The 24,576-nt window shown below is 41.0% G+C and overlaps 1 protein-coding gene across 3 annotated transcripts in view; it reads left to right on the forward strand.

The window, feature by feature from the left end:
• The window catches only part of CDK15 (cyclin dependent kinase 15), a 130,679-nt gene that overhangs the window by 77,038 nt on the left and 29,065 nt on the right, over window positions 1–24,576 (forward strand). For 2 of the 3 annotated variants that reach the window (XM_069983300.1, XM_069983299.1), the window contains one exon: window positions 2,563–2,611. In XM_069983300.1, coding sequence (XP_069839401.1) covers window positions 2,563–2,611 — 49 coding nt within the window. Of the gene's footprint in view, window positions 1–2,562; window positions 2,622–24,576 lie in introns of all 3 variants that reach the window. The other variant, XM_069983301.1, reaches the window with a different exon arrangement.

A 24,576-nucleotide genomic window follows, 5' to 3' on the forward strand; every position in this document is an offset into this window, starting at 1 on the left:
GCAACACTACATTATACTTAGTCACAGTCAGCTTCCTAGTCTTTTTTACATATCATGCACCATATATCTTTGAAGGAAGAAGTAGCAGCTGAACAAGCCCTTTAGGAGATACTGCCTTATGCTTAACTTTACTACCTGCCTGCGCTTTACATCAAGTACAATTGTTTTGATGTGTTTCATGGAGAGAATATGTAGAAGTATCTGCAATCCCTTACAACGAACAGGTCACTTTCAATACATTGTATTCAAATTGTTTTGATTTTCTTCTACCCTGAAGAGATTAGAGGGACCCTATGAATTATGTATGCCTCCTACTGCTTTGATAGTTTTGCAGTTGCTTCAATTCACTTTTGGGCAGTACTCTGTATTGAATGTGGCACTTGTTAATAAAACAATCTGCAAACATCAAGGAGGCTGAAGATTAGAAAGAGAGGGAATTTTTCCCACAAGCTTTCTGCTCCTTAAAGATACCATCTATCACCAGACCCCTATGGCAATGTTAAATAACAGCACACTAGTATTTGTCTGCAATTCTTTATAAAATAATATTAATATTTTAGATTGAGGGAATATAGAAACAATTCGAGGGCTCTGAGCTCCAGTGTGAACTTCAAGTGAAATGCAAAGTGGAAGTATATAAGCAAAAACAAAATAAAATGGCGTTTACTTATTTAAGAACGTATGATACTTTGGTTCTATGTATGTTTTTACACTGATAGTGTATAGAAAATATATACAAAAGGTGCTTTGATATATCCAAATGTTATTAGACCCATTGCAGCAATTGTGCATTGGGATCTAGTATGTCTCCTGTACCAGCAAACTGGCCTATAGAGTCTTACAGGCCCTGTAATGCTCTATAGTAAAATAATATGCAAAGTATTCGAGATGGAAAAGAACTTGCTCTACAGCACTACTAAAACTGTGATGCAAAGTTCAATGTCTATCGAGGCACAGGGCCCCTAATACTATACGGGGCTGCACAGAGGAGCCTAATATTATATGAGGGCATAGAGGGAGCCTAACTACTATATGAGAGCATGCACAGAGGGGCTTAACTACTATTTAAGGCATAGGCAAAAACTATATGGGGGCACAGAGGTGGGCCTAACTACTGTATAGGGGTACAGAGAAGACTAATAATATATGGAAGCAGGGCTAATACTATTTGAAGGGCACAGATGTGTGACTAACACTATAATACAATACAATACAAATGGGAATTTTGTATAGAGGTGAGACTTGTTTTTTACTCACAGAAGATATTCCACATGAGTCACTGGATGTTACTGGATGTAATCACTTATATAGTATGCATAGTCAGTGTAGAGCTGATATCTATCTTTACTTGTGCATAGTGGCATTTCTTCAGTAGCAGTATGGTGGTGTTAGTTTACTACAGGTGGAATATTAATTTACTTAATTTACTACAAATGGAGCATCATTTATTTATTCATTGTGGTGTTGGAAACATCTATGCTGGCCAGAATTGAACAATAAACTTCAAAGTTTTGTTGCACATGAATCAAAATTAAATGATAACATGATTCTGGCCACACTAAACTTTGAATATTGCTACATGTACTGAGTACATGTATGAAAATACTTCTTTTCTGCCTCTTATTATTGCATTGTGCTCAAAATGGTTTCTAATCTGTGAATGGGCACTGACATTAAAAAATACTTTTGATATGTCAGACATAGCAAAAGTTTTGATTGGTTGGGTCTTATTCTTCAGACCGTTCTACGGAGGAACGAGCTGGGAGAGGTACATGTGCAACACGTTCACTCCCAGCTGTGTCACGCGACCTAGATAGACTTTCAATGCAAGTCTATGGGGCAAGTCAGAGACAAAGTGGGGAGAGCAGCGTGCGGCAGAACAGTTGTCTCCCCACTCTCTCTTTTGATCGGTCAGGTAAGTCTCTCTGGCATGTCAAAAGTTTTTTGTAATGACAGGTACTCTTTCAGTAAAATCTAATGCATCCATTGCGCTACTACTGATTGGGAACTATTTGTTTAAATTGCTTCGGTGTTGAATCCTAAGATAAAGAGAAAAGTTAGGACCACTTGTGAGTCGGTTTTCTCTTCCAGCCTATGGCTGTATTCATGTTTTCCAGGACTTGCTAGGGCAGCATCCAATTTCTCCAGTCACCAGAAGTCAAATGCTAAGTGTTGGCTTTGGCGAGCTTTGCCAAACCTAAACAGTTCGACAAGTTCGCTTAACATTATTCATGGTATTTACATTTTAGGCTATTGTATGTTCCCATTTCGGAATCCATCAGGCAAAGGTGCCTCTTTTGGTATATAGATGGCTGCTAATAAAGATTATTAGTAACCGTCTATATAACCAGATGGCTGCCTTTGCCTGATATGTTTCCAAAGCGGGAAGATAGCCTCAAAACAGTTGTCTGTTTTTTTTGTTTTTTTTTTAAACTTTGAAGGTGATTTAATGTGACTTAAGAGACTGTACCCTCTGAATTACTGTATATGCCATATACATTCATTTAGTTGTATTTGTTGATTAAATTGATTTTCATATCCCTATTTTTGCTGTGTTTTTAGAATGGCTTACATTAAGTGGGAAGCAGCCATTTGGAAGTGTCTGGGACAGGTAAGCCAAGGTATTGAAATACCAGTTGCATGAAAAATAAAATGTATAAAACATGCAATGGCATATAACAGGATTGCTCTCACTGCAAGCCATTGTGTAGCACTGATGCTCATATATATTAGGTAATTGCTCTGCAACTGACTTGATTCCAAGCTGCAGGAAACCAACCATGGGATATCATTCTCAGTGGCTTTCCCATAGCCCTTCAAGCGGTTGCAGAGCCTTCTGCAGCAATGGTAAAACATTGAATATTCTGTGCTCTGGTCTCTCAGAAAAAGTGAATATTGTTCTTAACATTACTGTGTTGGATATGTTGTCAGCAGCCAATATTAGATGCAGTGATAATGAAGCGTAATACTTCAATGACAGCATTGCAAACTATCATCCCAACGACAAATGACCTCAGTGTTTACAACAACGTGTATGCAACAGGTAGTGTAGGTTGGATACTCAGTCTAAATAATTGTACTTCCAGGAAATAAATTTATGTAATACCTTTGGCTAAGTTTTTCACTGGCCAAATGGATGGAATATTGCTGAATGTAAAATGCCACCAATTAACTGATGGACAAGCAAAACAATGTCAACCAATGGTATCTTTTGTGTGGCCCTAAAACCCACGGTTTGTCAGCAGCACACCTCCTTGAGAAAGTGGAATGTGTTGCTGACAAGTGAAAAGTCACAGAAGGTGCTTGACAGGTTAATGTCTGCATACTGTTTTTATGGCAGTAAAAAGCTTAGGAAACCATGATAAAACCCTTCATAATTTTTTTTTTCTCAACAATGGAAGTGCAACTATAGTATTGGAGGGATTACCAGCCCCCAAGTACTGTAATGGCTGGAGTACCCCCCCCCCCAACTACTGTAATAGCTGTACGATCTATCTTTGTTCCCACTTGCATTTTCCCGCAGGAGGCCTAAATCTATTCATGAGTCCTTAGCCTGCTGTCTGAACTTTGGCCATGTTGAATATTTGTGTGTAGGGTGAAGTCCAGAAAGATAACTGTTTTTGGAACAATACGCCCACCATTACTGTGCAGGATAATACGAGTGACTACAAAAAATAATTGACTTCTATGACTTTTTACCTATCCAGCCAAAAGAATGTATCAAGTGGTGACAGATTCTCTTTAATACATGAGTGAAAAACTTTGATCTCCATATAGGCCTGAAGATCTAAGGGGAAATGTTGTCGTTTGCACCAATCTTGCCTCGCAAGAAATGTAGGGAGAGGGTGGAGCAGTGGGCACAGTCACAATTATCACAATATACGCCAGCACATCAGGGTAAATTGTTAGTGAAATTTGACCATGCACGGAGGAGCTCCACTGTGCCTGGATTTATATAGAGGTCCTGCACCGGCGAATGATCTTTTAAGACCAGTGCGGGAGTACGTAAGCAGCCGTCAGTTACAAAGTTTATTTTAAAGTTTTAGTCTTAGTTTATTTAGATTAAAACACTTTAAAATATGAGTCTTGCTATTGTAGTTTAGGAGGTCTAATGGAATAAAGCAGAGGTCTGACTTTTAACATGCAGCTAACAGATGTGATTGTTCTTCACATATTTTACCACATGGATCATCTTTCCACTATAGGATTTAGATACGGTAGAAGAAACTGATTAAAACAAAGTCCTTGTGTTGAAAATCCCCATTGTGATGTTGTGTCCACATTTTCAAGAAGATGATCCTCAGCCATTCATACACCCACCTGTCTGCCTTAGATTCTTTCTCACCCCATCACCTGACACAACACAGGCGATGGCACCTGCAGGCCTCCCTCAGCCACCCAGCCGTAAAAATATGTGCCCCATCCCTCACTCTATACACTACAATATGTGAGCCTGAGCATGAAACACTCAAACAGATGGCAGCAAGGGAGGGGTCTCGCTCTTAAAAGGAAGCCCCAACTGGGGCTGTCAAAGGCAGCTAGGCTAGAAACTTGTGTCTAACAAGAGCAGAAAACAGCTATCACTGAGCGATCTCCCATGACTCGCCATTTGCTGTGTGTGAGAATTTGCTGAATCCATTGTCCATTTAGTGTGAGGAAACCTTCACAAGACACACAAGAAAACAACATTACCCCATCACACCACAGGTGCATAAGAGAGGCAAAATCTATAGTCGTAATAAATGTAACAGACACATAATCGTTGATTTAGGTTTTATTTATTTTTTTTATTGCTGAATTACTTTGTGCTACTTGTATCATGGTAAGTAATTCATAATTATTTAAAAAATATTCTTTAAAATAAACTTAATTGATTAGTATTTAGTAAGGTAAAATGGCTGCAGCCCCCATGCCCATGGTAGAGGGACTTTCAACTAAAGCAGTTTCTGTAGGGGCTTCATAGTGGTAGTGGTGCTTGACTGGCAGAGGGTGAGTATAGTTTTTCTTTATTTTGGCCCAATATTTTCTGCCTCATTTTTACAGAGCCCCAAAAAGCAATTTAACTTTGAACTCCAACATATTAATGATTATATTATCATTATTTCCATGGGACAGTATCGTAAATAGAATTGCTTTCTTTATGGATGCAGAGTCTTGAGGACGACATGAGGGGCACACTGGCGATTTTTTTTTTTCATTCTGTAATGACAGCTAAATTACCTTAGAGTCTTAGGGCCCTATTGAGCTTTTTTCTCTGTCTCCTCCTCCTCCCCCTCCCTTCGGAGACGGTTGATGTTAACAAGTCCCTGACTGGCTTTATCTGCAACATTGTAGCTTCTTTGTATTGCTAAGAGGATTATTCTGAGGTCAAAATGCTAATGAACTCACTGTGATTATCCCTCTCAGCATTACAAAGAAGCTACAATGTTGCAGATAAAGCCAGTCAGAGAGACTTGTTTACATCAGCTGTCTCAGAAGGGAGGGGGAAGGAGGGGGAGACAGAGAGAAAAGCTCACACACAGATTTTTCAGCAGAAAGCAGCAGCTGAGAACTGGGGAAAGGAGACTGAATACGTAATAACAAGTATGGAATGAATTATTAGCCTCACTATGGACAGAAACATATCAATGTTTGAGTGGAATATGCCTTTAATTAATAAGCTGCCGGGCATTAAACAAGATAATACATTACCTGCCCGCACTCTCGCCTGTTTCTCTGGCTCTCGGGTCACTGACGGTGGGCTCAGCCAATCAGCGGCTGTGGCGGGATAATGCACTGATTGGCTGAGTGGGCTGTCAGTGACCCACATGCCAGATAAGCAGGCGGAAGCACAGGCAGGTAAAGCATTATCTTGGCTGGCAACTGATTAGTTAAGTAGGCAGTGACTACATTCTTGCAGTGGAAGCGGATTTCCCTGCAGAACTCACAGCATGAAGTCTAAGTCTACCCTTAGAGGCAATTAGGGACATTGGTTAAGAATTATTTACTACATTAGTAATTTACCAGTCAAGGTCTATAGGGAACTCACACTCACTGCTACTACCTGCAATAATACATTGGTGATTAATTAACTAAAAGAATGATACAACTCCTAATGAGTACAAATGCTTTATAAGTACAACTGTCATAAATTGTGTATGTGTAAAAATGTACACAAACAAGTTACCTATTGCAATTATTTATTACAGCTGTGCAGGTAATATTGTTACTATACAGTGGGCATCAAGTTTGGGCAGCTGCCTGATATCTTGTGCAGCCCCCAGCAGGTACCATCACTAGTCCTCCAAGCTCCTCTAAAAATCCAGTAGATTGCATTTGCCGACACATTTAACAACACTTAAGAACCCTGCAAGTCACAAAAGTGAGATGCTACCAGTCATTAGTGTAGGAATGCGGGTTAGGATTGGGATGCGGATTGGTTGAGTGGATCAAAGTAGAAACAGGTCACAGGAGCAGATGTGTGAATATCATTAGCTTAAATGAAATCCACAACATATGTTGAAGTGCAGTCAGCTGCTACTTCTTTACCTGTGCTATTTATTTAAAGGGGAACTCCAGGTAGAGGTTAAAAAAATGAAACTCCTGCAGAAGCATATAGCATTACTTACCTATCTATTCAATTTTTGAAAATTTTGTGTTTCTGCACTTCCTGGTTTATCAGTTGTACACAGTACTACAGGTTCCAGAATGCAATGCTTTCCCTCAGCTGTTCATCTCAGTCCTCCACCCTGCCTATTCCCCACCCAAATCTATAACACAGCAATTGCTGAGCTCAGGGAGACCAGCGACAAAAAAAATCAAGTGGAGTACTCACTGAAGAGTCTCCACTGATGCATTGCCCCCTATAAATTTAAATATGCAAAAGAAGGGTCCGTGGAGAAGGGGGTGCCTCCCAGTGGGGAGATCACCAAACCACCCTGATACGTAGCCCCTTAAGTCCCACTCGGTTGCGAGTATTGGAACATAAATAAGGAAATACCAGGGTGGCCCCTTTTACGTCAAAGTCTAACTCTGTGGCGAGTATTGCAACATGACAAGGGTTTACCAAGGCAGGCATCCATCCACAGACGATTTCAGGGTAGTTGCCCCTCGTCAGTGTGGAGTAGGATTCTGGCTAACAGGGGCAATGAAAAATAGACCAACAAAACACACCAATCGCTGAGCTCAGGGAGACCAGCGACAAAAAAATCAAGTGGAGTACTCACTGAAGAGTCTCCATTGATGCATTGCCCACTATAAATTTAAATATGCAAAAGAAGGGTCCATGGAGCCTCAGTTACGAGGCTCAAAACACGGGAATAGCCAAATATCCCTTCAGGGGAGGGAAGCCTATTGCCAAGGGGGTGCCTCCCAGTGGGGAGATCACCAAACCACCCTGATACGTGGCCCCTAAAGTCCCACTTGGTTGCGAGTATTGGAACATAAATAGGGAAATACCAGGGTGGCCCCTTTTAGGTCAAAGTCTAACTCTGTGGCGAGAATTGCGACATGACAAGGGTTTACTAAGGCAGGCATCCATCCACAGGCGATCGTTTAGGGGTAGTTGCCCCTTGTCAGTGTGGAGTAGGATTCTGGCTAAAAGGGGCACTGAAAAATAGACCAACAAAACACAGCAATCGCTGAGCTCAGGGACAGCGACAGGGACCAGCGACAAAAAAATCAAGTGGAGTACTCACTCAAGAGTCTCCACCCAAATCTGTTACAGAACATCTAGGCTGTGTTCACCCAGTAATTTATTATTTCATTGTGGTCCCACCCACCCACACAGCACGCTGTATTCTCTACCTGTAACACCACACAGCACGCTGTATTCTCTACCTGTAACACCACACAGCACATAGTTACTACATGTAACACCACACAGCACACTGTATTTTCTACCTTTAACACCACACAGCACACTGTATTCTCTACCTGTAACACCACACAGCACGCTGTATTCTCTACCTGTAACACCACACAGCACCCTGTATTCTCTACCTGTAACACTACACAGCACGCTGTATTCTGTACCTGTAACACCACACAGTACACTGTATTCTCTACCTGTAACACCACACAGCACACTGTATTCTCTACCTGTAACACCACACAGCACGCTGTATTCTCTACCTGTAACACCACACAGCACGTTGTATTCTCTACCTGTAACACCACACAGCACCCTGTATTCTCTACCTGTAACCCCACACAGCACGCTGTATTCTCTACCTATAACACTGATATTGGAATAAAGTAAAGAACTTTTTGAAAAAAATTTTTCTTTCCATTTCCACGCACATATTATGATCAAGCATCTGTTATCTTTGAAGTTGAGCCCCACAATAAGGCTCTGATCCTCTCTGCCGGTTAGCATCATTTACTTGTGTTACTGCATCATTTTTGTCAATACGCTGCAGTACTGCAATGACACTCCAACCTGTGTGAACACAGCCCTAATTTCACTGCACACTTCTGCACAATTAGAGAAATCAGTGCAACACCTGCTTCTGGCCGGTATGAGATGGTGAATCACTCAGGGGATTGAGGGATCCAGCCAAGGCTCCTGGGACATCACGCCCTGCCCCCTGTCTGCATCATCAGCCTGGTCTCAGCAAAACACACACGGTGAGACAGAGGCATGGAAGATTTGTCTCCTAAGGGGGATAGCAGAAGGAGCAGGAGACAATGTGGATTGGCACAGAGGCCATTTTTTTCACTTCCTGGCAGAACCGCACAGATACGGTAATACATTGTATAGACACATATATTTAACTTTTAACGTACTTTTAATAGAGAACAAGTTTTTCTTATCCGGAGTTCCTCTTTAAATAGGACCTGCCTATCTGCTATCTATAAGTCTACGTACTTCTCTTTTATACAATTCCATGTAGATGAATGGATTTGATTTGTAGTGCATGTGAATATACCATGTGAATATACCATACCAGTGGTTACAGATAAATATGGCATGTGCTACATTCTCATATACCAGTTTTAGTGTCTGTCTCCCCAAGGGCGTCTGGATGTGGGGATAAGAATGCAAAATACTGTATAAAATTACTGAATGCATTTCAGAGATTATTTCATTATCTAAAGGCATACAGTATAACTATATTACACACAGAGACATATATAGTTACATAGTTAATAAGGTTGAATAAAGACAATATTCAATCAAGTTAAACCTACAGGATAACCCTACTGTGTTGAGGACAAAACCCCTCATGAGGCAGATGCCAATTGCCCCATCACCGGGAGAAATATTCCTTCCCGACTCCAATATGGCAATCAGAATTAATCCCTGGATCAGCGTCCTATCACATGAAATCTTGTTCCCATAACTTTTGGATTAGTAGTTCTTTAGTTTTCATTTATAATTGATGTTTTGTTTCACCCTATAGAATGTATTTTTTTTTTTGTTGCCACTTTTGCATATATTTTGTTAATATTCTGTATATTTATCTTGGCAGAATCTGATAACTTCTTATTTTTATGTTTACACTTCTGTTCCTCGAGGTCTTGAAGCATTTTAACCCATTCTGTTGTAGCTAATGGTAACATGATTTATTAATGCAAGAGGAAAACAACGGGTTAATAGGTCTTATAAAGGTTTATAAAAATGCAGAGTAGTAAGAATGAAAATGTTCAATGGAGTGGAAGTAACATCTGCCGCTATGACATTCTAGAAAGAGTTTTGGAATAGACCTGCACAGAAGAAGGAGTACTAATTTCTCGTCTTCACTGGTATTGTTCCTCCTGATAATACCAGTATTGTATCTGAACTGGAGGACAGGGGCCCAGAACACAATTGGTGCCATGACCCCTGTTTTCAGTGCGGTTGTCCTCCGCTCTTCTGCAGACAATTTTCAGTCCTCCATAAAGTGATCTAGCCCTTTAGCTATTCAACGAAAAAGACTGAAAGGAAAAGAAGAAAAACACACGCCCTCAGGGGTTTCCAGCAGCCAAGCCATTTTAAAGACCACAACTTCAAAGGAAAGTCTTGGCTTTTCTAGGGATTTATATTCTTATCAGGTGCTGTGATGCAAAAAATACATATATCGTTTAAAAGATCAAGTTTAAAGGGAAGACATCTCTGGAAAAAAAGCTTAAAAAAAACAGGAAATGAAGGAGGGTGCAAAAACATTTGATTCTTTGTAGTTTTGTGAATGAAGCCAATCTGGGCATTAAATTGGTCTGTATCAAGTTTTGATTATTTAAATTGGTTCATATGTTTTGCACATCCAAGGCAAGTTTGTAATGTGAGCAAACACCATAGGTTTTGGCAGAGTATATTAATCATAGTCAGCTCATTAGTGTGTTCCTAGCTTATACTCAAAGTTTCCAGTTCATCTGTCTCTTCTAAGAATAGCATCAATTTTAACAGCCCTAGGGCATGGTTCACACAGGGCAGTTTGGTGAATTATTTGATGTGGCCTTTTAGCCAACACATAAGGGAATCATAAAGTTAACATTTTTGGAGACACTCTCGATTTTGACTTGCAAAACCAAACACAAAAACAAGTAAGCAAAAACATTAAACTTTACAGTACTAGTACTGAACTGTGTGAACCTAGCTTTGTAGGGGTACAACTAGAGTCCCATGAGCTCCAGGGCAAATCCCTCACCCCCTCTGTTCTAGGATATATCAAGATAGTTATCACCCTGCAAAGATATATACAGTGGTGCCTTGGATTACGAGCATAATTCGTTCCGGGACCGCGCTTGTAATCAAAGCTAATTTTTCCATAAGAAATCATAGAAATGCAGACAATTGGTTCCACACCCCAAAAATAATGATTTATTATTTTGAATAACATGTAAAAGAGATGAAACAAACATTCAGAAACAGCAGAATATGTGATATTATAAGTAACTGCACAGTAATGGAGAGGATGGGAAACACAAGGGCTGACAGAGACTGCAGGGAGCAGGAAGGAATGAGCAGGGGAGATGTAGGCACATACATGCAACACTCTCTGTCCGGGGAGAGAGGGGTTACAGCTATGGAGAGATTACCTCCACAGTCCTGTCCCCTAATGCAAGCCCCAGCCTGAAGTGAATCTGCTATGATTTGGAAGGTGAGGGAGCCTTCCTAGGTCAGAGTACAGTGCTGTAGACCCCGCTATGCAGACAATGCCCCTTCTCCACTCGCGCTCCCACCCAGTACATCAATGCTCTTAAACCAAGTCACAATTTTGAAAAACTATGAGCTCTTAAACCAAAACGCTCTTAAACCATGTTACTCTTAAACCAAGGTACCTTTGTGTATATATATATATATATATATATATATATATATACACAGTATATATATATATATATATATATATATATATATATATATATATATTATATATATAATATATATATACACTCACCGGCCACTTTATTAGGTACACCTGTCCAACTGCATGTTACCACTTAATTTCTAATCAGCCAATCACATGGCGGCAACTCAGTGCATTTAGGCATGTAGACATGGTCAAGACAATCTCCTGCAGTTCAAACCGAGCATCAGTATGGGGAAGAAAGGTGATTTGAGTGCCATTGAACGTGGCATGGTTGTTGGTGCCAGAAGGGCTGGTCTGAGTATTTCAGAAACTGCTGATCTACTGGGATTTTCACGCACAACCATCTCTAGGGTTTACAGAGAATGGTCCGAAAAAGAAAAAACATCCAGTGAGCGGCAGTTCTGTGGGCGGAAATGCCTTGTTGATGCCAGAGGTCAGAGGAGAATGGGCAGACTGGTTCCAGCTGATAGAAAGGCAACAGTGACTCAAATAGCCAACCGTTACAACCAAGGTAGGCAGAAGAGCATCTCTGAACGCACAGTACGTCCAACTTTGAGGCAAATGCGCTACAGCAGCAGAAGACCACACCGGGTGCGACTCCTTTCAGCTGAGAACAGGAAACTGAGGCTACAATTTGCACAAGCTCATCGAAATTGGAGAGTAGAAGATTGGAAAAACGTTGCCTGGTCTGATGAGTCTCGATTTCTGCTGCGACATTCGGATAGTAGGGTCAGAATTTGGCGTCAACAACATGAAAGCATGGATCCATCCTGCCTTGTATCAACGGTTCAGGCTGGTGGTGGTGGTGTCATAGTGTGGGGAATATTTTCTTGGCACTCTTTGGGCCCCTTGGTACCAATTGAGCATCGTTGCAACGCCACAGCCTACCTGAGTATTGTTGCTGACCATGTCCATCCCTTTATGACCACAATGTACCCAACATCTGATGGCTACTTTCAGCAGGATAATGCGCCATGTCATAAAGCTAGAATCATCTCAGACTGGTTTCTTGAACATGACAATGAGTTCACTGTACTCCAATGGCCTCCACAGTCACCAGATCTCAATCCAATAGAGCATCTTTGGGATGTGGTGGAACGGGAGATTGGCATCATGGATGTGCAGCCGACAAATCTGCGGCAACTGTGTGATGCCATCATGTCAATATGGACCAAAATCTCTGAGGAATGCTTCCAGCACCTTGTTGTATCTATGCCACGAAGAATTGAGGCAGTTCTGAAGGCAAAAGGGGGTCCAACCCGTTACTAGCATGGTGTACCTAATAAAGTGGCCGGTAAGTGTATATATATATATATAAATATATATATACACACATCTACAGTATGGCTAGGTTCACACTCTGTATGTGTGCGGCTGTAATTTTTATGGGGCTGTAAATGTGCGGATGAAATTGCGGCCGTGGGAAAAAATAGACATGCGGCTCAAAACATACGGTCATTTACTTGGAAATCTGGTTCAACTAAAAATAACAAATAAAATCTTAAGAAAGTGATGCAAACACCTCTGGATGCATCTGGGAAAGCAGGGAAACAGTTTACATGAATTGCTATTACCGGGGTTTGCGATCCTCTGCAGTATGCCGAATGCCGATGCCTCTCATGGTTAATATATTGAATTAATAAAACACATTTTCGTTGTAATAAAGTCCCTTTCATTGTTCAATAATTAAATTTAAACGATTCCATAATTTTGCAATTAAATATACTGTTAAAATAAATATATATATATATATATATAAATAAATGTATATTTATATATATATTTATTTTTTGACAGTATATTTAATTGCACAATGATGGATTCATTAGAATTAAATTATAGAACAACGAAACTGATTTTATTTCAACCAAAATGTGTTTTATTAATTAAATATTAATTAGTACAGGAAGCTCCATAAGCCGTTAATTCATATTCCCGGCAATAGAGCATTCTGTACTAATCATCACTTTACTTTAATTAAAACATCAAATGTTTCTTCTAATTATGTTATCACAATAGCATTATTAGAAGAAACATTCAGAATTATATGTGCGCTCAGCTGATTGGCTGATCGGCTGAGCGCACATATAATTAGCCGGTCCGCAGTACAGTCACTTCATTGTGCTGCGGACCAGCGAAGAGGACACATGGGGGTGAGTATAGAGCTCTCCCCACCCCCTCCCCAGCACTGCACCCCTCCCAGCAAGGAAGGGGGGTCACTTAACCCCTTCCTTGCTGGGATGGGTGCAGTCTGACATCAGTCTGGCCCCCAAGGGGTTAAGGGGGATGCAATACATCCTCCCTTAACCCCTTGGGGGCCAGACTGTAAGCAGCGATCTGTAAAGATGCTGCATACTGTAAGGAGCACAACACCGCTCACAATGATGGTTGTTGTGCTCCTGTTTGTGTGTTTTTTGTGTGTTTCTCCCTTTTTGTTTTTCAGATATCGGTATCCTGGGGATTACGTCGGATTCCGTGGACTACGTCGATGACCAGCGGTTGTGTTTTTTTTTTTTTAATAAAATGGTCAATGAGGGGTGTGGGGGTGTTTTTATTTGAATAAAAAAATGTTTTAACTTGTGTCTTGTCTTTATTTCTTTACTTTATAGACTTAGTAGTGGAAGCCGTCTAATAGACGGAATCCATTACTAAGTCGGGGCCTAGTGTTAGCCGGTATAAAATGGCTAACACTAACCCCCTATTATTACCCCAGTACCCAATGCCACCAGGGGTACTGGGAAGAGCCGGGTGCCAGTGGTCCCGGAGCGTCAAAATTGGTGCTCCTGGACCGGGCGGCAGCAGGCTGGGAAGATTTAGGCTGGGGAGGGCCTAAAACAATGGCTCTTCCCACCCTGGTGTTACCAGGCTGCTGTCGCTTGGTTTTTAACCCGGCTGGTTATAAAAATAGGGGGGACCCTATGCGGTTTTTAATTATATATTTATTTTAAAAAAAACCGCATAGGGTCCCCCTATTTTTATAACCAGCCGGGTTAAAAACCAAACAACAGCAGCCTGGTAACACCAGGGTGGGAAGAGCCATTGGTTTAGGCCCTCCCCAGCCTAAATCTTACCAGCCTGCTGCCGCCCGGTTCAGGAGCGCCAATTTTGACGCTCCGGGACCACTGGCACCCGGCTCTTCCCAGTACCCCTGGTGGCATTGGGTACTAGGTTAATAATAGGGGGTTAATGTTAGCCATTTTATACCGGCTAACACTAGGCCCCAACTTAGTAATGGATTCCGTCTATTAGACGGCTTCCACTACTAAGTCTATAAAGTAAAGAAATAAAGACAAGACACAAGTTAAAAAAAATTTTTTATTCAAATAAAAACACCCCCACACCCCTCATTGACCATTTTATTAAAAAAAAAAAACACAACCGCTGGTCATCGACGTAGTCCACGGAATCCGACGTAATCCCCAGGATACCGATATCTGAAAAACAAAAAGGGAGAAACACACAAAAAACACAAACAGGAGCACAACACCCATCATTGTGAGCGGTGTTGTGCTCCTTACAGTATGCAGCATCTTTACAGATCACTGCTTACAGTTTGGCCCCCAAGGGGTTAAGGGAGGATGTATTGCATCCCCCTTAACCCCTTGGGGGCCAGACTGATGTCAGACTGCACCCATCCCAGCAAGGAAGGGGTTAAGTGACCCCCCTTCCTTGCTGGGAGGGGTGCAGTGCTGGGGAGGGGGTGGGAAGAGCTCTATACTCACCCCGATGTGTCCTCTTCGCTGGTCCGCAGCACAATGAAGTGACTGTACTGCGGACCGGCTAATTATATGTGCGCTCAGCCGATCAGCCAATCAGCTGAACGCACATATAATTTTAAATGTTTCTTCTAATAATGCTATTGTGATAACATAATTAGAAGAAACATTTGATGTTTTAATTAAAGTAAAGTGATGATTAGTACAGAAAGCTCTATTGCCGGGAATATGAATTAACGGTTTATGGAGCTTCCTGTACTAATTAATATTTAATTAATAAAACACATTTTCGTGGAAATAAATTCAGTTTCGTTGTTCAATAATTTAATTCTAACGAATCCATCATTGTGCAATGAAATATACTGTCAAAAAATAAATATATAGATAAATATACATTTATTTATATATCTATTTATTTTAACAGTATATTTAATTGCAAAATGATGGATTCATTAGAAATAAATTATTGAACAACGAAAGTGTCTTTATTACAAAGAAAATGTGTTTTATTAATTTAATATATTAACTATTAGAGGCATCGGCATTCGGCATCATTGCCGGCTATTTTTGAAGTACTCCGTACGGACCGCCTGTCAATCCAGGGCCGCATATTCAGCCGCAAACAATGGTCTTGTTCATTTTTTATGGCTCCGTTTACGATCGGGCCGTAGATTCATACATAGTGTGCACTGTGCAGCCGTATATCCTATACTTTCCAGCGTTCGCATGAACCACCAAAAATACCGCCGCACAATTACAGCCGCAAATACAGCCGCACACTTACATAGTCTGAACCTGGCCTATATGTGTAAAAGAGAGCGAGAGAGATAATTCTGTACTTATGAAAAAAAACTCTCAATAGTAGTATACCAACAACCTTATATAAGGGGCAAATTATACCGCCACACAGTTACTACTACCAATAGTAATACTATTGTTATATGTCACTTTGTATGGGGGAGGGTTAATTTACATACAAAAAAAGGCAGGAGCAGAACACCCATCATTTTAACAGGCGTTCTGTTCCTTATAGTATTCAGCATCTTACCAGGTGCTGCTTACAGTCTGGCACAGAAGTGGTTAAGTGAGGATCAGAGGCTGGCAAGTTTTAACCTGGGGGCAAGAACAGCAGTGGCCCATGAGTCACAGCCAATCACTATGGTACAGTTGCATGTACCTAATATTACCAATAACAGTATACAGGGGGCAAATAATACCGCCTTGCCATGAGCACATATTACCACCACATACTGACTAATACCATCATACTGTATACAATACACTATATGCAGACCATTTATACCACCATACATTGAACATATTACAGCACAGATACTGTACATCTAGTGACTAACAAGTGACATATTCTGATTGAGGTCTTCCTTTTTTGTTGTCTTCCCCACTTGGCCCAGACTGTCATGATGACTTCCTCTGATCACAACCCATCTCCACAGAATCTGTCAGACACACATCTTAGACTCTGCACTTTTATAGCACTACCTATCCACCTCTATACAAGCTGTCTATCCATAGTGCACCAAATGGTAATAGTGCCCCCTTCTGTAGCCCATGCAGTATTAATTCCCTTAACAGTACCCCTTAATAGTGCCCCATAAAGAAGTTACCCTATAATAGTGCCCTGACACAGTAGTTACCCCATTATCTCCCCCATGCAGCAGGTAATCCTATAATATTGTCCCAAATAGTAGGTAATTCCCCAATAGTGCCCCATATAGTAGGCAATCCCTTCCAATACTGCCCTATATACTAGTCAATTGACCCAAATTTGCCCCATATTTGCTCCCAGTACTGGCCCATAAACTAGTTACTTCCCCCAATAGTGCCCCATATGGTAGCCAATACCCCCATAGCATCCCATATAGTATCCAATACCCCCCAATAGTGCCCTATATAGTATCTATTCCCCCCAATAGTGCCCCATATAGTATCCAATCCCCCAATCGTGCCCCATATAGTATCCAATTCAACAATAGTGCCCCATATTGAAGCTAATACCCCCCCAATAGTGCCTTATATAGTATCCAATCCCCCAATAGTGCCCTATATAGTATCCATTTCCCAACAGTGTCCCATATAGTATCCAATCCCCCAATAGTGCTACATATAGTATCCAATCCCCCCAATAGGGCCCCATATAGTATCCAATTAACCCAATAAAGCCCATATAGTAGCCAATACCCCTAATAGTGCCCCATATAGTATTCAATCCCCCACTAGTGTCCTATAAAATATCATATCCCCCAATAGTGCATCATAGAGCATCCAACCCACCCCAATAATTCCCCAAATAGTTTCCGATCCCCCCAGTAGTGCCCTATATAGTATCCAATCTCCCAATAGTGCCCCATATTGTATCCTTTTCCCCAATAGTGCCCCATATAGAATCCAATCCCACAATAGTGCCCCATATAGTATCCAATCTACCCAATAATGCCTGCATATTAGCCAATACCCCCGATAGTGCCCCGTATAGTATCCAATCCACCCAATAGTGCCCATATTGTAGCCAATACCTTCCAATAGTTCCCCATATAGCGTCCAATCCAATAGTGTTCCAGCCCCTCCCCTGTGCAGTGGCCCCACCACTGACACAAGCCCAACCCCCGACCCCTGGCACTGCCTCCGCCAGAAAACAAAAAAACAGCATCTCACCTGTCGCCCGTTCCCAGCAGCTCCTCTCCGGGCAGCATGTGCTCTCCTGTCATCTTCCGGCGCAGGCAGGAGATTAAAGAGACATTGCCTGCACCGGATGTGGGGTACTTTCCCAAGCACTGTGGCCCCTTCAAACAGATATTTGATATAGGTTCCAGAAATCTGACCCCTGCAGATCTAATATTAACCTATCCATCTGTTTTGAAAAGCTGGGTTACCCATTTTTGGCAGATGCAGTTTATGGTACGAACAGTTGCACAAAAAAACTAGTTCATACTAGATGCACATAATATGGTGCTTGTTCACCCAGTGTGTGCCATTTTTCCCTCTTAAGCCCCTATTACACGGGGCGACATAGAGGAGCAAACGACTGCTGTCAGCGCTTGTTTGCTCCTCGTTCCCCACTCACTGCCGAGGCTATTTCGCGTGGCAGCAACGAGCGGGTAAAAGCAGGGGAGGCTGCCCGGGTGATCGCTAGATCGTCTGGGCAGCCCATAGCAGATAGCAGTATTCTGCCGCCGTCGCTCCTATTCCACTGAGCTGTGGCAGCAAATCGTAGCTATCACAGTCGTTTGTCTTTCAACTTGTAAGGCAAACGACAGCAATGATCAGCCGACATCGTTCATGTGGGCTGATCGTTGCCTTCTATTACCCAGGACAATTATCGGCCGTAATGTCTGATAGTGGCCGAACATTGACGATAATCAGTCCGTGTTACAGGGCCTTTAGGCTGGGTTCACACTGCGTTTTTGCAGTCAATTTCATAGTTCATAGTAGATGCAGACAAACAAAAGTCACAGCTCTAGCATTTCATTTATTTTGTGAAATTTGGTCTTTTAATGAACATGTTCCCAAATCCAGTACATCCACAGCTTTGTGGATTTGGCCCCAGTACAGTGAGTTTGCACCATTTTCCCTGTCGTTGAACTGTCATCGCGCAACCACTTTCCATGTACATGCCCCGCTGTGTTTTCACTTGGGCTCTCATTCATTACAGATGATTTCCATATTCTTAGACATGATTCATTTAAGAAGATTCATTATCCATTGTTTGTGGTTATGAACGCGGAGATAATATTGTCTCCTCTTATAAGATGCAGAAGATAGAACTGTATTATACGCTTCTAAATAAACACAAAGTTGGGTGATAATCTCACTTGAGCCGCATTTATTAGGACATTGGCATAGTCTCATTTGTTACAGACTAATGGGATAAGCCCTCCGGGCTCCTTATACATTGTTTTGAAGTCACGCTGAATGGATTCTTTCAATTACTTAGTCACACATACCCAGGATACCTCAGTAACTTGATAAGCTTAGGTCTGAGTTTATCTAACAACATTGGATAGTGATTCTAAATTCCATGTCACAAAGCAAGGAGTGTGCTGCTGCCAGTTGAAGCTGTTCTACATTACAGGCCCTTCTGACAGCTGATGATAAATTAAATCTATTGTCTTTTACAGCAAGCAACATTTCTTTATTTCTTTTTGGTTTTAGTGGTCCAAAATCATTGTTTTTATTTTGTCTATTAAACAGATGTGTTCCCATGAAACTAACACCCAGCTGGTGGCCATCTTGGATTCACAAGCACCTGCCCCAACTGATCTATACTAGACATTAGAGATGAGTGATTTTACAGTGTTAGCGAAGTGAAGCACTTGGCTACACGTGGATGTTGGCTTGTCAGCTAGCTGCCTTTGATCTCCGCTTCGGGTGCCTGGAAAATCTGGATGCAGTCCTGGGAGAAGTTTCCTAGGACTGCATCCAGCTTTTCCAGGCACCGGGAGCAGAACGGAGATTAAAGCCAACATCCTAGTGTAGCTTTACTTCACTAACACTGTAAAATCACTTATCTCTACTAGAAATACACTGTGCCAAGGTTCTCTTCACTCTTTTGTTTTGTGGTCTAATTGTATTTTTTTTTTAAGTTTGTAGTATTTTTACCATAAAAAAATATACAAAGTTTCTAAAAAAAAAGGAACACACATTTACACATGCAGTTTTTTTAAAGTGTACTTGTAATGACATAAAAAATTTAAAATCCCAACAAATATATGGTTAATGCTTGCCTTATGTAGGCTGTTGGTTTTTACTTTAATTTCACAGCTCCAGTGGTCTATTTTGTGCCCCATTGTTTACTCAGCACAGGGGCGTGTACAGCCACTGGCCTATCAGCATTCACCTTCAATGGGCCCGATGACATCACTTCCCTTATTTTGTCTCTTTTTTGCTGTTACTAAAGACCAAAGGCCATAGTATTGGAGGCTTGACTGCAGTTTTCCAGTAAGTGAGACACCTAGTGGCTTTATTTATAGCAATGCATTTTATATAGAAAACAGGCAAAAAAGTGAATGAAGTCTGTTGCAAAGATGTAGTTAGTATATCACCTCCCCTGCTGATTTAGTTATTTATTAGTAATGACAGGGCCCATTTAACTAAGGGAAAATTTTTTTACTATCGGGCAAAAATATGCCACTAAGTTTGGCCCATGGTGCGTTTGGGTCAAAAATACTGTGGACAGATGTTAACTAAAAGTCATTGAGGAAATATGAAACACAACACCCACATGGTTTTTTTTTGCTGTCGCATTTTTTTTCAAGGAAATTTGGTGTTTTTAGTGCATTTGCAGTTTTTCTTTTAAATTGCAGCAGGGTATGTATGTTGCTTTTTTGCACAGAAATATAAAGCAGCATTTTTTTCAGCCCATCTGTAGATGCAGATTTTAAATACATGTGTTTTTAAATTTTCTGCAGTAAAATCCATGCAGTTGTTTTGCAGATATAGCCAGATTAGTTTTAGTCCAAAATGATTGTTAGGGTCCATGACACTGCCTGGCCATAAAGCGCCGATCTGTTAGATCTGTTACAACAAACTGCGGCGTTTCTCTCCCACAGAGTTTAATGGAATTTCTTCTGTTTGTCTCAAAAATGCCAGAGGCAAAAAAAAAAAAAAGCCAATCACACTTCAAAAATGCTAGAATAAATGCCAAAATAATCTTTTGTAGTTTTCTGGTGTTTTTTGGAGGCCAAAAAACACCACAAAAGAGCTATATCTGGGGCCTGTTGCAAAGACAGCCTGAATCACCTTACAAATGATTTTTTTCCCAGTTTTGCAGCATATTTTATGGAAAAATGAAGAGTGTCATTACAAAGTACAATTGGTGTCACAACCCCCAACTCATATGGGTTTGTAGATGAACTAATGAAAACACTAACAGTTTTTAAACATAAGGGTGAAAAAAGAAATGAAAAAATGAAAATTGACTCTACCAGACAACGATGGTCTCTCCTTGTGGACTACAATTGTTTCTTTGCTAATTTTCACAATTTTTTTTAGAACAATCCTTCAATCAACTTTTTTTAATTGGTGTTGCCACCTCAAGGGGTTGTCCGGAAAAATATTTTTTATTAATAAACATGGGGGAAAAAATAAAAACACAAATACCCATCTGCTGCTGAACTATGCTGATGCTGTTTCAATTGTGCCGTTCCACTGCTGGTGCAATTCCGACAGTGCCTGTTCACAATGTTAAGTGCTACTTGATCTCTGTCCCGACACATGGAAAATCACTGGCCACAGGGGTGGCCTGACCTTGATTGGCTGATCAGGGATTTCCTATGCGTCAGGAAGGGGGGGAGGATAAAAGAAATAACTTGCTCCCACCTCCATGGCTCCAGCGTTAGTGGCTGCATACTGCTGATCTGGTCCCCGCTTCCTGGTCTAAGTGGGGACCCCGATTGTGACGCATTAGGTCCGCTCAGCCAGTCAGCAGCCATAGCAGGGTCCTGCCTCAGCCGCTGACTGGCAAAGGGGACCTGACACATCATGACCCATGTCCTCACTCAAACCAGGAAGCATCAAGGGACACAGGGACCGAATTGGCAGTATGTGGCCACTAGCGCCGGAGCCGTGGAGGTGAGAGCATGTTATTTCTTTTATTCTTTCTGTCCCCGGCACTTGTGAAAAAAAAGAGTGTGTTCACACACTGACGGCTGTCTTTTAGGACAGTCGTCATTTTGAGACCAAATAAAGGCCATCATTTTATAATGACTATATAAATAATGGCTGTCATTATAACATAATTATTAGTCTCAAAATGAGGGGCAAGAAAAGACAGCGTGTGAACCTAAATGTTATTTGTGTCTTCCTGTCCCATGGTCACTATCATCGACCAGCGGAAAAAGACTACTGTTGGGACTACTGTTGTCCTCGGTTATAATCTGCTAACCAGAAATTACCATAAAGTAATTTGTAGCTCTAATCAAAGCAGTGAAAGCCTGCAACCTCAAAGGAAAGACGGCTCTATATATACTCCCTCACTTGTCTGGTTTCTTAAACATCCTTGTTCTATTCTGAGACACAGACTAGCACGTTCTGTAACAAAGAGGTCATAAAATGGTACCAGGTATCCTTCATTTATCTGTATTTTATGAATATCAAACAAGAAGCCATGGAGCCATTGAGTCATTTTTTTCCTGTAAATAAGATTTCTAGGAATTGACAACTCTTTACTGTTTGCATATACACTGATGGACATTACCATGTGGTGCCACAGAATATTTTAGTGCACAATATTGTATACAAAATGCTAAGTATAAAAAATATACTATTTGCAGTATACAGTATTATGTTTTATATAATAGTGCCAGGCCGTGGCTCCCAAAGCATATAATATCATGGGATGAATTAAATGATAGATTATCATGAGTTTTTCCGCTGTATTGAGTGTTTTTTATTTTTATTTTTTTTGCTGTGGGCATTTTTGTACAGATGCCTTTTGCCTGTAATTAGTATATTATGCCCAAAAACGTTTGTGAATTTTTTTTAATTTTTGACACTTCTGCAAAAACCTCAAACATGAGAACATTTTACATCTGGTCAAGAGGTCGCAAACAATTTAATAGAACTGGTTCACATTCACTTAGGCTCATAAAAAAGCAAAAAAAGCAGGCACACACTAATTTTAACTTTATCTTTAGCAAATTGTACTGTGGCATACTGAGGAACACAAAAAACAAGTGCAAACAGAGATAATTAGTGAGAAAAATTCTCAAACGCAATTATAAATCCCCCTTGTTTTACAAAAACCTCCATAATCCCAAAACTAGAGTAAGGGTCTCTTTATATAATATGTACACTGATGATTTTCTATAGACTTTAATAGAACATTTTTAGATTAAAAAGGCCTATTTGTATATCTAGTTTGTGGCTGTTTTTTGTGGGGTTATCCTGGATTGGAGAAAACACAGTTACTTTCTTGTAAAAACAGCACCTCCCCTGTCTGGTTGTGTGTGGTATTGTAATTCAGATCCATTCATTTCAATGGAACTGAGCTGAAAACAATACCCAAACCGATGAGTGGTACAGTTTCTAGAAAAAAAGCGGCCATGTTTTTGTATGTCTGGATAACCCCTTTAGGGATGACCTGCTCATGTATAAGTTTTTAGACAATGATTAGAAATGATTAGACAATTCACAGAACTGAGATCTTTCTAAAGTATTTTTACACCTTTATCTGTATTGCAAGGGGGCATCTTCTGAGTGTAGAGCGAAGTAGTACTGTAAAGGTAGCCATACACATACAATAATGTCAGCCCAATGGTCATCCACCAGAAAGCTACCTTTGCCAATTACCCAATATGATAGGGTGGGGCATGTGTTCCAATGGGAAGGGGGGGGGGGAGGCTAAGCTGCTGCCAGACAGTTCTTGCTGTGGCTAATCTCTTTAAGAAGAAAAGGATTACACAGTTGAAATTCAACATGTTCCATTCATCTCTATTGGGGAAGAGTAGATAGGCCACTACACACATTTACATTTTTGATGGTCAACTGGTCCCACTAGAATTAGAGAGTTTGACTAATACATCTGATGCACATGGCCAACTTTAGAGTATTGAGACAATATAATGCTTTGCAGCATGTTGTAATGTTGTGATGATTAACTCATGAAACACATTCAAGAGGGGACTGGGTATCAAATATATAATATTGGAAGTTATGGGTACTTGATTTCTGGAAATATGACACTGATCCAAGGATTTATTCTGATTGGGAAGGAATTTTTCTCCTGGTCCTGAGCAATTGCCATCTCTCTCCTAGAGTTTGCAGCCTTCCTTTGGATCAACACATATAGTTTAGATATTTCATTATGTACTCTTTTACATTTATGCTGACTATATCCCTGACACTGGGTGGCTGAGCACCAGTCAATTGGTGCAAGACTGGTTATGCGCTGTCTCCACCTGCCCAACACAAGCTGCAGGAGAGGCCAGGAGAGGTAAGAAGATGCACAGTAAGGGACATTAAATATGGGGGGATAGAGGGTACATTGGCCAACTTCAGAGGGAGGGAAAAGGGGGTATACAGCATTGGGGGGGGGGGGGGGGGTCTTCAGAGGGGGGATGTATATGATGTAGAGGTAGAACTACAGATGGGGAAGGGAGGTATACAGTATGGAGGGTCTTACTGCAAAGTGGGGATGTATACAATATGGTGGAGCAACCATAGAGGGGGGAGGAAGGTATACAGTATGGGAAGTACCTCCAGTATGCGGAAAGAACTACAGAGATGGTGATGGTGGTATTGAAAAGACCTAGGCAAAAAGGCAAATTTGGTCAGCTCTCCTAAAACACCATTCACACTAGGCAGGTGCATGTTGCTATGGCTGAAATTGCAAACACACAAAAACACAAAAAAATTACAAAAACATGCAATAGCATGCCGCTAATGGCAAAATACAGACCCAATACAGATATGAAAATCACTAAAAGCAGCCCCCCAACTGCTAAAAAAATCTCCATAAATATAATGAGGCTCTTGGTTACCATTTACAAATAGTGTAAACCATCCGGAAAACAGAAAAAAAAGGAAAAAATTGGTCAGCTCTCCTAAAACACCGTTCACACTAGGCAGGA

The sequence above is a fragment of the Dendropsophus ebraccatus genome, chromosome 9 (assembly GCF_027789765.1).
Source record: "Dendropsophus ebraccatus isolate aDenEbr1 chromosome 9, aDenEbr1.pat, whole genome shotgun sequence".
NCBI classification, from domain to species: domain Eukaryota; kingdom Metazoa; phylum Chordata; class Amphibia; order Anura; family Hylidae; genus Dendropsophus; species Dendropsophus ebraccatus.